The sequence below is a fragment of the Thalassophryne amazonica genome, chromosome 8 (genome assembly GCF_902500255.1).
Source record: "Thalassophryne amazonica chromosome 8, fThaAma1.1, whole genome shotgun sequence".
NCBI lineage: Eukaryota > Metazoa > Chordata > Actinopteri > Batrachoidiformes > Batrachoididae > Thalassophryne > Thalassophryne amazonica.
The window spans coordinates 64,604,254-64,622,754 of record NC_047110.1 but is presented as its reverse complement, the minus strand read 5'-3'; the positions used below and the strand labels follow the sequence as shown (position 1 = coordinate 64,622,754).

Below are 18,501 nucleotides of genomic sequence, written 5' to 3'. Positions count from 1 at the left end.
AGTCCCGGATGTAGGTCTCCATTGATTCGCGCTCAGGTCGTGAGAGGTTGTACAGCCTGCTGGACGGGAACTCAGCGCCTGGAACCAAATCAATGGCACAATCGTACGGACGGTGCGGGGGAAGGGTGAGTGCCAGATCCTTGCTGAAGACGTCAGCAAGATCATGGTACTCAACCGGCACTGCCGTCAGATTGGGAGGGACTTTGACCTCCTCCTTAGCCTGTAAACCGGGAGGAACCGAGGATCCTAAACACACCCGATGGCAGGTTTCGCTCCACTGAACCACCACCCCAGACGGCCAATCAATCCGGGGATTGTGCTTCAACATCCATGGGAAGCCCAAAATCACGCGGGAGGTAGAAGGAGTTACAAAAAACTCAATCTCCTCCCGATGGTTTCCAGACACCACCAGAGTTACTGGTTGTGTCTTGTGTGTGATTAAAGGGAGGAGGGTGCCATCTAGTGCCCGCACCTGCAATGGCGAAGAAAGCGCCACCAGAGGGAGCCCTACCTCCCTTGCCCATCTGCTGTCTAGCAAATTCCCTTCTGACCCCGTGTCCACCAGTGCTGGGGCTTGAAGGGTTAAATCCCCGCTCAGGATTGTAACTGGGAGTCGTGTGGCAATCTGTGTGTGTCCCACGTGAATGTTTTGACCCCCCCTTAGCCCAGTCTCTGAGGGCGGTTGTTGTTGTGGCCGTTTGGGGCAGTTTTTCTGTATGTGCTCCTTTGAGGTGCAGAGAAAACACTCCCCGCGGACCAGCCTCCTCATTTTGGCCCTGTGCGTTTCCCTAACAACGTCAGCAGGGGGAGCTGTTGCCCCACAGAGCGCTGCGGCTGTGGAGCGTGGGGAGGGCGGCCCCTTTTCGAACCCGGAAGGGAGAGGGACGGCGCGTATCCGGCCACGTCCTTCGCCTCGCTCCCGACGGCGTTCCTCCAACCGATTGTCTAACCGTATAACGAGATCGATAAGCCCATCTAAATCCCACGGTTCCTCCTTAGCTACCAGATGCTCCTTCAGGACCGATGACAGTCCGTTTATGAAGGCGGCGCGGAGCGCAACGTTATTCCAGCCGGACCTCGCAGCCGCGATGCGGAAGTCGACTGCATATTCGGCTGCGCACCGGCACCCCTGTCGCATTGACAGCAGCATTGTTGAAGCGGTCTCTCCTCTGTTAGGGTGATCAAACACTGTTCTGAACTCCCCCACAAACCCAGTGTATGCTGATAACAACCGTGAGTTCTGTTCCCAGAGCGCCGTAGCCCAGGCGCGTGCCTTACCCCGAAGCAAATTAATAACATAAGCCACCTTGCTGGCGTCAGACGCGTACATCACGGGTCGTTGTGCAAAGACGAGCGAACACTGCATCAAAAAGTCCGCGCACGTCTCCACACAACCCCCGTACGGCTCAGGGGGACTTATGTATGCTTCAGGGGATGGTGGGGGGGTTTGTTGAACGACCAGTGGAATGTTAATACCCGGCACCGGGTCGGCAGGAGGAGGAGCCGCAGCAGCGCTCTGATCGCGCGCTTCCACCTGTGCGGTGAGAGAATCCATCCTGCGATTAAGGATGACGTTTTGCTCGGACATCAAATCCAGCCGAGCGGTAAAGGCGGTGAGGATTTGCTGCAACTCACCGAGCACGCCTCCTGCAGACGCCTGTGCACCCTGCTCTTCCATTGGCTGTCCAACAGATGGATGACGCCCCTCGGGATCCATGACGCTGGCCGAGATATCCTGTTGTGAAAGTGTAGTGACACGGACCCACAACAGGGGGTGCAAATGAACGGTCAATAGATGAGCCAAAAAGTAACAATTTAATGTTGTGAAGGTGCACAACGAATACACAGACAATCTCAGAATCTGATAACAGTCAATCCACAAAGGTGACGTGTGGGCAGGCTCGAGGATAGAAGACGTCTGTCCTGAGAAGAGCCGGAACCACACGATTTCCGCGTCAGGCTCGAGGATAGAAGACGTCTGTCCTGAGAAGAGCCGGAACCACACGATTTCCGCCGCCACCGAACCTGGTGAATACTGGAGCCGCCAAGTCCCGAATTCCCAGGTGATCACCGTCCCCGACTGTCGGATCTGGTACTGCTGGCGAAGAACAAAGACAGTCAAGTGTGGGTGTGTGTACACCCCGTAACAACAATGGTGGGAATGCCATGTCCACCTCTAACACACACTCGTGCAGCGTCTGTTTAACCACCTATCTGACGGACGTAGGACGAAACAGTCGCGACCCACGCCGGTCCTCTGGTTGACAGCTGCAAAAGAATAGCTCTTAGAATCAATTAATACAGGCAGAGACAGTTACCTCCATAGAAGTACGATATCTCGGCAACGAGGTGGAGATGACGTCTGGTCTTTATGGAGTGAGATGCTGTAGAGTAGATGGGTGACAGCTGTCAAGGGATAATGAGTGACAGCTGTCACCCCCGGCTGTGTCCGTGGCGGCAGCGCCCTCTCGTGCCTGAAGCCCGCACTTCAGGCAGGGCGCCCTCTGGTGGTGGGCCAGCAGTACCTCCTCTTCTGGCGGCCCACACAACACAGTGCCTTTTACCAGTGTCTGTGCCTCTCTATTATAGACACTTGCAACAATTCTGAATTCCAGAGTTTTTACCTTTCGTCTTGGATTTAATCACTTAGCATGATAGGACTCTGTACTGACCTACTCCTTGTATTTTGAATAACCTGCTTGCTACTCCCTCAGAGAGACTGTTGCATGTTTGCCTGTTTATTCAAATTGTGCCCTGAATCACCTGTGGGACAATAAACCTGTTTTTTGCTAACCTCCTGCTGTTGTTCTCTGCATTGGGGTCCTCTGAGAAATCCTTTACAAAAACTACTGAGCACTAAACTCGCTTCTCTCTCTCCTTTATGCACTCACTGCAGTGTTAATTCATTCATTCATTCATCTCCTACTGCTTAGTCCAATTGAGGGTCGCGGGGGGCTGGAGCCTATCCCAGCACTCATAGGGCGCAAGGCGGGGTACACCCAGGACAGGACGCCAGTCTGTCGCAGGGCCACAAACAGACAAACAAACACAGACACACCCACACACACACCTCAGGACAATCTTTTATTCCAATCCACCTAACCCGCATGTCTTTGGATGTGGGAGGAAACCGGAGCACCCAGAGGAAACCCACGCAAACACGGGGAGAACGTGCAAACTCCACACAGAAAGGCCACGGGAATTGAACCCACGACCTCCTCGCTGTGAGGCAACAGTGCTAACCACTAATCCACTGTGCTGCCCGCAGTATTAATTTAAAACTGAAAATTTTACTGTTTACTGTTTCTTTACCACAAACTAAAGTTTTGGTTTTAAATAATCATTTTGCTTTTTATACACTGTTAATCAATTCATATTCCATATTTGAGATCTCACAGGTATGGGATGGTGTATTGGTTTGGTATAAGTATTTTTTTTTCTTTATTGTTTATTGTGGCACCCCTAATATGGACACACATTAATTCTATTTTGTGCTGCACAGGTAGACCCTTGTTACACTATGTTACACACTAATACTGATATAAAAACAGTCACCCTTACCCCAAATGAGATGAAGGCCCCCATGACACTCCCCGCAATTGTTGCAAATCCACCAGTCATGACAGCATGGATCTCAGATTTGGTCATGTCTTTCAGATAGGGGCGGATCAGCAAAGGAGCTTCAGTCTAATGGACAAGAACATGGAGCAACAGTGAACAAATAGTCAAATATTACACTGTAAAAAGGATCGTTGACTCTATTTCACTCAGTCAGTTCATCTTGTTGCCTTGACTGAGTTACGCCACTGTAAAGTGTCACGTTTTCTAGAGTGATTTGCCATTTTATGTTGACGTAAGTCAGCCAAAGCAACAACATGTCTTGACTGTATCAAGTGGAGTCAAAGATTAGAGAGCAAATATTATTTCACAATGTATTTTTCTAGTTCGTGACATTTTGAAGAGTTCAAGATAAGTGTTGCAAAGCTGAGAAGCCATGCCCAGTACTACCTGCCCAATAAATATATTGCCTGCAACACTCAAGGTCTCTGTGGAAGATGTTCCCAATGTTATCTGCATTAGCCAGGAGATCTGGGGAGACAAAAACGCAGGACTGTTGTTGGTGTGTATAGTGCATCTCTGCAATAACAAACAATAGAGCCTGCGGGAATGTGTGCTACATTACCTTCAGAATGAGAAACTGCATTAGCCCCAAAAAGTAAAGCACTGACATCACACTACTGAAGAAGATAACAATAGGCAAAACCTGAGAAATAAATGGTAAAAATGGATATAAAAACACATTCAATTTGAATAACGGATCAGCTCAGTGAAACTTCCACAGTCATTAAAGAGTTAAGTGTTGTGCACTCACTTCAAATGCAAATATGCTTGCACTCAAGTCCCCAAAAACAAACTGTGACCCAGCTTTGGTATAGTCGAGGAATATCTGAAATGTAAACCAGAGCAAAAGCAGCATTTTGATTGAACATGTGAGAAGTATTCATTAATTTGCCTTTTACAATATAAGACAAAAGGTAAGCTTGTGAAGAGACAGTAGGCTAACATACACAATGACAAATGCTTTACGTGCCACATGCTTGTGCACACCTGCTGATTCCACCCTTATATGGCCCATGAACTCAGCTGAACAGCATAATAAAGTCATATTAAAGATAAGCTCATATAATGTGCTGTGCTCAGCAGTACAGTTCCCGGACGATAAGAAACAGTGTGTCATATTGATTTGTTGTGCAAACTGTCATCAGTCACAAGACTCCTAAGAAATAATATGTAGCTTTCAGCAGTCCTTTTATCTATTTCTATTATTATTATTATTATTATTATTATTATTATTATTATTATTATTAGTATTATTATTATTATTACCTCCGCCAAGGAGGTTATGTTTTCGGTCGAGTTTGTTTGTTTGTTTGTCTGTCTGTCAGCAGGATAACTCAAAAATGTTTTGAACGTATTTTGATGAAATTTTGTGGAGTGGTTGGAAATGACAAGAGGAACAAGTGATTAAATTTTAGTGGTGATCCGGATCATAATATGGATCCCGATGCTAACACGTTAGCATGTCTATGTGGAGGTGATGGTCTAGTGGTTAAGGTGCTGGGCTTGAGTCCAGAAGATCATGGGTTCAAATCCCCGCCTGACTGGAAAATCACTTAGGGCCCTTGGGCAAGGCCTTTAATTGCTATATAAATGCAGTCGATTTACCATTTATATGGCATTTTCAATGTTAAAAGTTAGCATTAAGCAGTTGCAGCTGTCATCACGTTTGGGTGCATTTGTTTTCAAATTTATTTTTGTTGAAATTTTGTGGAGTGGTTGGAAATGACAAGAGGAACAAGTGATTAAATTTTAGTGGTGATCCGGATCATGATCCGGATCCTGATGCTAACGCGTTAGCATGTCTATGGCATTTTCAATGTTAAAAGTTAGCATTAATCAGTTGCAGCTGTCATCACGTTCAGGTGCATTTGTAATATTTCTTAAATTTATTTTTGTTTATATATTAATGATTAATGATTAATGATTATTATATACAATTTTAGAGAAAGAGACAAAAAGAAATAGATCACTGTGACAAGGAGGGAATCTCTTTAGGGTCAGTGACCCTATGGCCTTGTTTAGAGAAGTGTTTCATAAATGTTAAAAAATTCATATATTTGCAGTTTAGTTGAATAATAAATTGAATTTTGTCTCTTATTTGTTTTTGTCTATAAGCACATGCAATATCAATATCAGTGCTCAGATGACAGTAGCTTCTGGGGAATGTGCAAGTTGCAATAAACTGTGATGCCAAGCGCTAAGGATACATGCCGCAGAAAAGGTGAATTCTAAAGCCTATATTAAACTGTAAAAAGGAAAAATAGCTCAATTTAACTATGTATATTGCTGAACATATACTGAATATTTAGGATGTCTGCAGTGTTTCTTTAAGAGCAGAGTGCCCACATTTTGTACTAAAAATAAATGTAAAAAAAAAAATTTATTAAAAAAATGCTAAGGCTGGTTGAATTATACATTTATATTTAATTATACATTTACTTTACAATCAAATGTATTAGATTTTACAGAAATTGAACATTCTATATTTACAATAACATTTCTAAATAATATAAACACATTTCTTTAATCTCTTTAACAGTGGATTGTTCATTTTTAGAGAGCTTCCAAAACCATGTGGGCCCCATATTGTGCTGCTCTGATTTAGAAGATGTCACTTGTGATGCTGCGCACATATTTACAGTGTATATGTGTCACTGATACCTCTTTGTCTTCTTCATTTCACCTTAATAGCTATTTTTAATTAAATATGAGTTTCTTGTTAGAGAAATGTTCCTTTATATTATGAGTATATTTTCAGATGTAAAAACAACACAAAACAGTACCTGCACTTGTTTCCCAAGCCAATCGAAGGCTATAAATCCAGGTTCTGTTCTTAGAACAAAAAGGCCAACACAGAACTGTATCCCGAAACCCCAAAAGACAGGCCTCCATGACACCTAAAAAGATATTAAAAAAGAAACCAGTATGATTTTATTTTTGATAAAATATGTGGTACTGTGCAAATGGCAGAAAATGAAATGTTTAGTTTTTAAAAAATCAACAAAATATGTCACAATTACAAATTAAAAATAAATATGTAAAATGTGTTTTCAGTTTTCACCTTTACAAATTAATACTTTGTTTTGGGTGACAATAAACTTCATTCATTTGCAGTTAGGTAATTTGATTTTTATACTGTTTTTTAACTGTGATCATGGTAAGTGCCTTTCTAGGAATATAATTAGATCATTTATTTCTTCCTTTAATCAAATAATGAAAAAAAATTCCCCCAGTTTTTTGTTGTGGGAATGTTTGAACATTTCACATCATTTTTTGCTGGCCCATTGGTAACGGGGCGAAATCAAACACTACTTTGCTAATTTCTAGTGTCTGAAACTTTTGCACATCACTGTATATCCTCCTGATGACCAGGAAGGTAGTCAGGAGGATATATTAATAAGTCTGCATAAAGGTGCACAGCAAATTTTGCAGAGTAAAATGCACTCTACAGGGACTACAATGGATCCCACTCCAACAAGAATTAAATAAACACTATTCTAATCCAATTACATTTTTTCTGTAAATATGACGTTAAAATATCGAGTAGATGTTTGCAAAATATTTGACTTTTTCACATTTGATGTATTACTCCACCCCCTGACTGCTTTGCTATGCAGGTGTCAATAATGGCAGTGTCAGCTGAGCGCAACAGAAACTACACTGTAAAAAAATCTGTGACATTTACGGTAAAATGCCGGCAGCTGTGGTTGCCAGAACTTCACTGTGAAAAATACAGGGAGAATGTATAGGACATTACAGTAAGCTATATTCCCAACTGTAAATTTCACAGTTTAAAACAGTTGCTTTGAAGGTAAATTACTATTAAAAACACATGTATTCCAAAATAAGTGGATTTAATGGATTTAACTGGATTGATTGACGGATTTACCGTGGATCTAACTCAATGCAGTTTATGAGATGGAGAAATCTGCTCACAGAATTTCCAGTTTGGCATTAAGATGCTGTTGATACAGTAAGCTTTGACGAGCCGACCACACCCTTTCACAACGATTCGCCGAAAATAAACCGTGCAAATGATGGAACTGCATTAGAATGGGAATCACGCGTCGCTGGTAAAACTAAATTTGCGACCGTAAAATCCAGTATGAATGTGCGCAAATCATCAAACACAACAAGGTTATTCCCTCATTATAGTGTAAAATCAGCTCACGCGCACACGCAATGCACTGTTCGGATAGAATTCACCAAGTCATTACCACCTGTGCTTACAATGTATGTCCGCCTCAATATGTAAATCTGTTTCACACATAAATGTCCGCCACTAACGGTTGTACTGTATTCCCTGCTCTACACTTGTTAATAAGCTAGGACATGCTTATCTGTTTCCTCGGCATCACCCCTGCTGGATGATGTCCAATTGATTATTCTCAAAGCTGTCCCAATAAAGGGTATTTAATCGGGGTGTGTGAAAACAGCCAGTCTGGCCCTTTGATGGTTTATTGTTACGACGACTGAGCCATAAAAAGCCTATGTGTTTGTTTTCAGCAAAGAAAGTGACATGCTATGTGTTGTTGAAATGTAGAAATCGTCTCTCAGCCTGGCTCGATTTTGACACTATTGACTTGTAAAATCAAGTTTTTCAACTGCAGTGAGTTATTCACAGCATGTTAGAGTTGATTTAACACTCACACACACTCATCTTCAACCGCTTAGTCCAATTAAGTGTCGCAGAGGCTGGAGCCTATCCCAGCAGTCATAGAGCGTGAGGTGGGGTACACCCTGGATAGGACACCAGTCTGTCACAGGGCCATAAACAGACAAACAAACACATTCACTCGCACACCTACAGACAATTTAAAGATTCCAATCCACCTAACCCGCACGTCTTTGAATGTTGGAGGAAACCGGAGCACCCGGAGGAAACCCATGCAAATACGGGGAAAACATGCAAATTCCACACAGAAAGGGCACAGGTGGGAATTGAACCCATGACCTTCTCGCTGTGAGGCAACAGTGCTAACCACTAAGCCACCATGCTGCCCTGATTTAACACTGTGATAGTTTATTTAGCTCTATTTGGAGTGGGACCAAATGTAGTTCCGGTAGGGTTTATTTTACTCTGCAAAATTTAGTGTGTGGTACTGCGAAATGTGTTATGGCAACAAAATACCTAAGGTTAACAGTTTGTTCATTTATTTGTTTATTTATTTGGATCCCCATTAGCATCTGCAGTATAACTGCATCGGCTACTCTTCCTGGGGTCCATTCATGTTTTAATCACAGTTTCAGTTCAATAACATAATAGATTTCCATTAAGGCCTGTAAATCATAATGAAAATTCATAATACATTCAGAATAAATTCATTCATAATCAATTCATAATACATAACAATACATCAACCATTTGCCTCAGATAATACTTTTTAAGTTCCTTTTTAAAACCCAGTTCACTGCTCAATTCCCTTAACTTTAGTGGTAAATGATAACAACAGTAACGTGATAAAACAGTAAGGTGATAACAACAATAGTAAGCCGATAAAGACACAAAGCCCAGTGATATCCTAAATCTCAAGAACAACAGACAAATGCTAACTTGAGATAGTAGCTGAGCCCTTTTATATAAACAGATTTCACCAAAGATTGGGGTTAGCATGTAATTGGTGACTAGTAGGTTTGTGTGTTTTAGCTTTGTTTACAAGCCTCTCACCCAATGAGTAACCCTGTACCCATTTAAGGCTTGGAATGTAGATAACTTCATGCAAAACTCACAGCTGTTCTGTGTGCTGAGAAGAGGAAAAGAAAGATGATGAACATGCACACGCCTCCAAATGAGATGAGCTGCTCAGGACGTTTGCTTGTATCCACAATAATCCATGTGACAAAGAGGACCAAAACCACAACGATGAAAACCCTACAGAACAAAGAGTCACATTCCATGGTTCTGATGACTGCACTGAAGCTCACCCAACCTCAACTCACCATTTCATCCATGTACGGTTTGATTCAAAGCATTTTCCAACAGGTTTGAAACACTGTTTAATGCTTTCTCCCTTGTACTCCTTCACCAGCTCATACAATTTTGAGGCAACAACCAAGCTGGTAAGAACCACAAGAGCGATGGCCCTTTGGAAATCCAGCACACAGGCTGCAATGAAGTACGCCACATATCCTATAAAAACAACCCAAAAAGTTACATGACCAAAAATAAAACATAAAAACAAAAGCTACAATGTCTAAAGTGCCTCAAATGACTTCATTTGTTCATGGGATTATTATTGTCTCTTTGACAGTTATCATTCTACTTCAAGGTGTGTGGGACACCAAAAACTAAAAGTGAGTTGAAAAATAACACAAATGTTCAGATCACCTGCTCCGAGGATACCCAGCACGATGTATTTGATGGGTTTTGCATGAGCTTTGATGTAATTCTCTGTGACATTAATCGGTTTGGAAACTTGGCTGAAATGCAAAAACAGTGATAAGTATAAATAAATAAATAAAAATCATGATGAAACAAGAGGAAATTTTGTAATTGTAATCAATAGGATTATGGGTGCAAAGGCCAATTTTGTTGTTGTTTGTACATTCAATGCACAAAGGACATTTATCCAACATGCAGCAAATGATGCAAGATATTCTCATGAAGCACTTTTGTATATCATACAAAACACTAAGCATGACATTTCATGCATAATCCTATGTATCTTCACATGCAACATGTGTTTCACATATACAGTCCATCCAGAAAGTATTCACAACGCTTAACTTTTTCCACATTTTGTTATATTACAGCCTTATTCCAAAATGGGTGAAATTTTTTTTTCCTCAAAATTCTACACACAATACCCCATAATGACAATGTGAAAAGTTGTTTTTTATTTTGAATTTAAAAAAACAAAGAAATTGTTGGGAAAGTGTAGTGACACGGACCCACAACAGGGGGCACAAATGAACGGTCAATAGATGAGCCAAAATATAACAATTTAATGTTGTGAATTGTGCACAACGACCATACAGACAATCTCAGAATATCATTACAGTCAATCCACAAAGGTGACGTGTGGGCAGGCTCGAGGATAGAAGACGTCTGTCCTGAGAAGAGCCGGAACCACACGATTTCCGCCAGCCACAGAACCTGGTGAATACTGGAGCCGCCAAGTCCCGAATTCCCAGGTGATCACTGTCCCTGACTGTCGGATCTGGTACTGCTGGCGAAGAACAAAGACAGTCAAGTGTGGGTGTGTGTACACCCAGTAACAACAGTGGTGGGAATGCCACCTCCACCTCTCACTCAATATGTTGCAGTGATCCCTCAGAGGAAAAAGAGTGCCGTCCTGCACAGCCTCCACAAAAAGGACCGGTACTCCTGCAAACACTCACAATATACAGCTTATAAGTAAACACAAATGGCTGAGGATATTACCTCCAATGAAGTATGATATCTCGGCAACGAGGTGGAGATGACGTTTGGTCTTTATGGAGTGAGAGGACGTTGAGTAGATGGGTGACAGCTGTCAAGAGGTAATGAGTGACAGCTGTCACCCCCGGCTGTGTCCATGGCGGCAGCGCCCTCTCGTGCCTGAAGCCCGCACTTCAGGCAGGGCGCCCTCTGATGGTGGGCCAGCAGTACCTCCTCTTCTGGCGGCCCACACACAACAGGACCCCCCCCTCAACGGGCGCCTCCTGGCGCCCGACCCGGCTTGTTGGGGTGTCGACGGTAGAAGTCGGCCAGGAGGGCCGGATCCAGGATGAAGCTCCTCTTCACCCAGGAGCGTTCTTCGGGTCCATACCCCTCCCAGTCCACCAAGTACTGGAACCCCCGGCCCATCCGACGGACGTCCAGGAGCCGGCGCACCGTCCAAGCCGGCTCCCCATCGATGATCCGAGCAGGAGGCGGCGCCGGTCCGGGAGCACAGAGGGGAGAGGTGTGGTGAGGTTTGATGCGTGACACGTGGAAAACCGGATGGATCCGCAGTGAAGCCGGGAGTTGGAGCTTCACTGCGGCAGGACTGAGTACTTTGAGGAACTTGAAGGTGCCAATGTACCTGTCCTGGAATTTCGGGGAGTCCACCTGGAGTGGGATGTCCTTCGTGGAAAGCCACACCTCCTGCCCGGGCTGGTAAGCAGGGGCCGGGGATCGCCGGCGGTCTGCATGGGTCTTCGCCCTCGTCCGGGCCTTCAACAAGGCAGAACGGGCGGAGCGCCACACCCGACGGCACTTCCGCAGGTGGGCCTGGACCGAGGGCACACCGACCTCTCCCTCCACCATGGGAAACAACGGGGGCTGATACCCCAAACACACCTCAAATGGGGAGAGGCCAGTGGCAGAAGACATCTGGCTGTTATGCGCATACTCGATCCAGGCCAGATGGTTACTCCAGGCCATCGGGTGCGCGGATGTTACGCAGCGGAGGGTCTGTTCCAGTTCCTGGTTGGCCCGCTCTGCCTGTCCGTTCGTCTGTGGATGGTACCCGGACGAGAGGCTCACGGTGGCCCCCAGTTCCCTGCAGAAGCTCCTCCAGACGTGTGAGGAGAACTGGGGACCACGATCTGAGACGATGTCGGTGGGTATCGCATGCAGACGGACGACGTGGTGGACCAGGAGGTCTGCTGTCTCCTGGGCTGTTGGGAGCTTCGGGAGGGCCACGAAGTGGGCCGCCTTGGAGAATCGGTCCACTATCGTGAAGATGGTGGTGTTGCCCTGGGACGGCGGGAGGCCCGTGACGAAATCCAGGCCGATGTGGGACCAGGGGCGATGAGGCACCGGTAACGGCTGAAGAAGTCCTTGGGACCTTTTATGGTCTGCCTTGCCCCTGGCACAGGTGGTGCAGGCCTGGATATACTCCCGGACGTCGGCCTCCATAGACGCCCACCAGAAGCGCTGCCGGACAACTGCCACGGTCCTTCGCACCCCTGGATGACAGAAGAGCTTGGAACTGTGACAGAAGTCCAAGACTGCAGCTCTGGCCTCTGGTGGGACGTATAAACGGTTCTTCGGCCCTGTACCTGGGTCCGGGCTCCGTGCCAGGGCCTCCCGGATGATCTTCTCCACGTCCCAGGTGAGGGTGGCCACGATAGTGGACTCCGGCAGGATGGGCTCCGGTGGATCCAACAGTGCAGTTTTGACCTCCTCTTCGTGTACCCGGGACAAGGCATCCAACCTCTGGTTCTTGGTCCCGGGGCGATAGGTGATCCGGAAGTCAAAACGCCCGAAGAACAGTGACCAGCGGGCTTGCCTGGGGTTCAGCCGCTTGGCGGTCCTGATATACTCCAGGTTCCGATGGTCAGTGAAAACCGTGAACGGCACAGACACCCCCTCCAACAGGTGTCTCCACTCCTCAAGAGCCTCTTTCACCGCAAGGAGTTCTCGATTGCCGACGTCATAGTTCCGTTCAGCCGGGGTCAACCTGCGTGAAAAGCAGGCACACGGGTGAAGAACCTTATCGGTCTCTCCGCTCTGGGACAGCACGGCTCCTATCCCTGAGTCAGAGGCGTCCACTTCAACCACAAACTGGCGGCTATGGTCGGGCTGCACCAAAACTGGCGCAGTAGAGAACCATCGTTTCAACTCCTTGAACGCGGCTTCGCACTGATCCGACCAGGTGAAGGGGACTTTTGGAGAGGTCAGGGCTGTCAGGGGGCTAACTACCTGACTGTAGCCCTTAATGAACCTCCTATAGAAATTAGCAAAGCCGAGGAACTGTTGCAGCTTCCTACGGCTTGTTGGTTGGGGCCAATCTCTCACCGCCGCAACCTTGGCCGGATCAGGGGCGACGAAGTTAGAGGAGATGATAAACCCCAGGAAGGACAAAGACGTGCGGTGGACCTCGCACTTCTCGCCCTTCACAAACAATCGGTTCTCTAATAACCACTGCAGGACCTGACGTACATGCTGGACATGGGTCTCAGGATCCGGAGAAAAGATGAGAATATCGTCCAGATATACGAAGACGAATCGGTGCAGGAAGTCCCGCAAGACGTCGTTAACCAAGGCTTGGAACGTCGCGGGGGCGTTGGTGAGGCCGAACGGCATGACCAGGTACTCAAAGTGACCTAACGGGGTGTTAAATGCCGTCTTCCATTCGTCTCCCTTCCGGATCCGAACCAGGTGATATGCATTTCTAAGATCCAGCTTAGTAAAGATTTTGGCTCCATGCAGAGGGGTGAACACGGAATCCAACAATGGCAACGGGTATCGATTGCGAACCGTAATCTCATTCAGCCCCCTGTAATCAATGCATGGACGGAGTCCGCCATCTTTCTTGCCCACAAAAAAGAAACCTGCCCCCATCGGGGAGGTGGAGTTCCGGATCAGCCCGGCAGCTAATGAGTCCCGGATGTAGGTCTCCATTGATTCGCGCTCAGGTTGTGAGAGGTTGTACAGCCTGCTGGACGGGAACTCAGCGCCTGGAACCAAATCAATGGCACAATCGTACGGATGGTGCGGGGGAAGGGTGAGTGCCAGATCCTTGCTGAAGACGTCAGCAAGATCGTGGTACTCAACCGGCACTGCCGTCAGATTGGGAGGGACTTTGACCTCCTCCTTAGCCTGTAAACCGGGAGGAACCGAGGATCCTAAACACACCCGATGGCAGGTTTCACTCCACTGAACCACCACCCCAGACGGCCAATCAATCCGGGGATTGTGCTTCAACATCCATGGGAAGCCCAAAATCACGCGGGAGGTAGAAGGAGTTACAAAAAACTCAATCTCCTCCCGATGGTTTCCAGACACCACCAGAGTTACTGGTTGTGTCTTGTGTGTGATTAAAGGGAGGAGGGTGCCATCTAGTGCCCGAACCTGCAATGGCGAAGGAAGCGCCACCAGAGGGAGCCCTACCTCCCTTGCCCATCTGCTGTCTAGCAGATTCCCTTCTGACCCCGTGTCCACCAGTGCTGGGGCTTGAAGGGTTAAATCCCCGCTCAGGATTGTGACTGGGAGTCGTGTGGCAATCTGTGTGTGTCTCACTTGAATGTTTTGACCCCCCCTTAGCCCAGTCTCTAAGGGTGAGTGTTGTCGTTTTGGCCGTTTGGGGAAGTTTTTCTGTATGTGCTCTTTTGAGCTGCAGAGAAAACACTCCCCGCAGATCAGCCTCCTCATTTTGGCCCTGTGCATTTCCCTAACAACGTCAGCAGGGGGAGCTGTTGCCCCACAGAGTGCTGTGGCTGTGGAGCGTGGGGAGGGCGGCCCCTTTTCGAACCCGGAAGGGAGAGGGGCGGTGCGTATCCGGTCACGTCCTTCGCCTCGCTCCCGACGGCGTTCCTCCAACCGATTGTCTAACCGTATAACGAGATCGATAAGCCCATCTAAATCCCGCGGTTCCTCCTTAGCTACCAGCTGCTCCTTCAGGACTAACGACAGTCCGTTTATGAAGGCGGCGCGGAGCGCAACGTTATTCCAGCCGGACCTCGCAGCCGCGATGCGGAAGTTGACTGCATAAGCGGCTGCGCTCTCGTGTCCCTGTCTCATTGACAGCAGCACAGTTGAAGCGGTCTCTCCTCTGTTAGGGTGATCAAACACTGTTCTGAACTCCCCCACAAACCCAGTGTATGCTGATAACAACCGTGAATTCTGTTCCCAGAGCGCCGTAGCCCAGGCGCGTGCTTTACCCCGAAGCAGAGCAATCACATAAGCTATTTTACTAGCATCTGACGCGTACATGACGGGACATTGTGCGAAGACGAGCGAACACTGCATAAGAAAGTCCGCGCAGGTCTCCACACAACCTCCGTATGGCTCAGGAGGGCTTATGTATGCTTCAGGAGATGGTGGGAGGGGTTGTTGAACCACCACTGGAACGTTCATATCCTGCACAGGGTCGGCAGGAGGACGAGCTGCAGCAGCGCCCTGAGCGCTCGCCGCCATCTGTGTGGAGAGAGCCTCCACCCTGTGGTTCAGGAGGATGTTTTGCTCGGTCATCTGATCTAACCGAGCCGTAAAGGCGGTGAGAATGTGCTGCAGCTCACCCATCACGCCTCCTGCAGACGCCTGCGCTCCCTGCTCTCCCATTGGTCATTCAACAGCCGGGTGACGCCCCTCGGAGTCCATGACGCTGGCCGAGATATCCTGTTGGGAAAGTGTAGTGACACGGACCCACAACAGGGGGCGCAAATGAACGGTCAATAGATGAGCCAAAATATAACAATTTAATGTTGTGAATTGTGCACAACGACCATACAGACAATCTCAGAATATCATTACAGTCAATCCACAAAGGTGACGTGTGGGCAGGCTCGAGGATAGAAGACGTCTGTCCTGAGAAGAGCCGGAACCACACGATTTCCGCCAGCCACAGAACCTGGTGAATACTGGAGCCGCCAAGTCCCGAATTCCCAGGTGATCACCGTCCCCGACTGTCGGATCTGGTACTGCTGGCGAAGAACAAAGACAGTCAAGTGTGGGTGTGTGTACACCCAGTAACAACAGCGGTGGGAATGCCACCTCCACCTCTCACTCAATATGTTGCAGCGATCCCTCAGAGGAAAAAGAGTGCCGTCCTGCACAGCCTCCACAAAAAGGACCGGTACTCCTGCAAACACTCACAATATACAGCTTATAAGTAAACACAAATGGCTGAGGATATTACCTCCAATGAAGTATGATATCTCGGCAACGAGGTGGAGATGACGTCTGGTCTTTATGGAGTGAGAGGACGTTGAGTAGATGGGTGACAGCTGTCAAGAGGTAATGAGTGACAGCTGTCACCCCCGGCTGTGTCCATGGCGGCAGCGCCCTCTCGTGCCTGAAGCCCGCACTTCAGGCAGGGCGCCCTCTGATGGTGGGCCAGCAGTACCTCCTCTTCTGGCGGCCCACACACAACAGAAATCTCATGTACGTAAGTATTCACAGCCTTTGGCATGAAGCTCAAAACTGAGCTCAGGTCCTGTTTTCACTGATCATCCTTGAGATGTTTCAACAGCTTAATTGGAGTCCACGTGGGGTAAATTCAGTTGATTGGGTATGATTTGGAAAGGCACACACCTGTCTACATATAAGGTCCCACAGTTGACAGTGCATGTCAGAGCACAAACCAAGCATGAAGTCAAAGAAATTGTCTGTAGACTTCTGAGACAGGACTGTTTTGAGGCACAAATCTGGGTAAGGCACAGAAACATTTCTGCTGCTTTGAAGGTCCCAATGAGCACAGTGGCCTCCATCATCTGTAAATGTAATAAGTTTTGATCTACCAGGACTCTTCCTAGAGCTGGCCACCCATCTAAAACTGAGCAATTGGGGCAGAAAGGCCTTAGTCATGAGGTGACCAAGAACCCGATGGTCACTCTGTCAGAGCACCAGCATTCCTCTGTGGAGAGGAAAACCTTCCAGAGGGACAACCATCTCTCCAGAAATCCACCAATCAGGTCTGTATGGTAGAGTGGCCAAAAAGAAGCCACTCCTTAGTAAAAGGTACATGGCAGCCGGCCTGGAGTTTAACAAAAGGCACCTGAAGGACTCTCAGACAACGAGGAATAAAATTCTCTGGTCTCATGAGACAAAGATTGAACTATTTGGTGTGAATACCAGGTGTCATGTTTGGAGAAAACCAGGTACGATCCCTACAGTGAAGCATGGTGGTGGCGGCATCATGCTGTGGGGATGTTTTTCAGTGGCAGGAACTGGGAGACAAGTCAAGATTGAGGGAAAGATGAATGCAGCAATGTACAGAGTCATCCCGAAAGAAAACTTGCTCTTGACCTCAGACTGGGGCAACGGTTCATCTTTCAACAGGGCAATGACCTTAAGCACACAGCCAAGATATCAAAGAAGTGGCTTCGGGACAAATTGTAAATGGTAAATGGACTGCATTTATATAGCCCTTTTCTTCTGCATCAGACACCCAAAGTGCTTTACATATCAATGCCTCACCCTGATGTAAGGTTGCTGCCATGCAAGGTGCCCACTACACACTGGGAGCAACTAGGGGATTAAGGACCTTGCCCAAGGGCCCTTAGTGATTTCCGGTCAGGCTGGGATTTGAACTGAGGATCCTCTAGTCTCAAGCTCAATGCTTAACCACTAGACCATCACCTCCCCTGACAACTCTGTGAATGTCCTTTAGTGGCCCAGCCAGCACCCAGACCTGAATGCGATTGAACATCTCTGAAAAGATCTGAAAATGGCTGTGTACCGACACTCCCCATCCAACCTGATGGAGCTTGAGAGGTGCTGCAAAGAGGAATGGGCAAAACTGCCCAAAATAAAAACAAACAAACAAACAAAAACCTTTTTTTCATGTAGTCATTATGGGGTGTTGTGAGTAGAATTTTGAGGGGAAAAATGAATTTATGCTATTTTGGAATAAGGCTGCAACAAAATGTGGAAAAAGTGAAGCGTTGTGAATACTTTGCACATGCACTGTACCATTCACAAATGAAAGCTGGGGTTAGGGTTCGGATAACATTCATAATAAGGATAAGAGAAATATCAATCTTTTTTTATTCAGGCAGAAGATCCAAAATTTTGTTTCCCAGTCACGTGATGTAGCCTTCAAGCTGGCAATTATGTGGGTACTGCACAATTTTTCATCAGTCTATGCTGTCAATATGGTGATGCCCAGACATAGACTTATTGGCTGTTCCAGGTCTCTATACAAAATCAATGGGAGATGTCATGCAGACTTTGACCAATATATATAGTATATGATTTTCATTCATTATGTTTTTGTACATTATACTGCATACACCCTCATGAGGATACCCTGAATGATAATGTGCAGTGTTACATAGCACAAAAATTCTCTGTATGCAGGAGAAAATCCACTTAAACTTGAACAACATACCTTAAATATGATTTTAGTTTCGTTTTATTCGTCTCCTTTCTGTTGCTGCCATCACCATCACCATTGTCTTCCTGAGAAAATAAAGATTTGTTTGCCTTTGCCCACAGAATGATCACACCATTGCTCTCACACACACACA

At 46.7% G+C, this 18,501-nt stretch overlaps 1 protein-coding gene across 1 annotated transcript in view; it reads right to left on the bottom strand.

Annotated features, from left to right (window-relative positions):
* slc28a1 (solute carrier family 28 member 1) overlaps nt 1–18,501 on the bottom strand; it is a 36,925-nt gene that overhangs the window by 17,967 nt on the left and 457 nt on the right. Inside the window, exons 3-11 of the mRNA XM_034176516.1 lie at nt 18,363–18,433; nt 9,950–10,041; nt 9,562–9,751; nt 9,352–9,493; nt 6,405–6,518; nt 4,373–4,447; nt 4,184–4,264; nt 4,009–4,089; nt 3,562–3,687 (exon numbers count right to left, since the gene is read on the bottom strand). Coding sequence (XP_034032407.1) covers nt 3,562–3,687; nt 4,009–4,089; nt 4,184–4,264; nt 4,373–4,447; nt 6,405–6,518; nt 9,352–9,493; nt 9,562–9,751; nt 9,950–10,041; nt 18,363–18,433 — 972 coding nt within the window. The remainder of the gene's footprint in view (nt 1–3,561; nt 3,688–4,008; nt 4,090–4,183; nt 4,265–4,372; nt 4,448–6,404; nt 6,519–9,351; nt 9,494–9,561; nt 9,752–9,949; nt 10,042–18,362; nt 18,434–18,501) is intronic.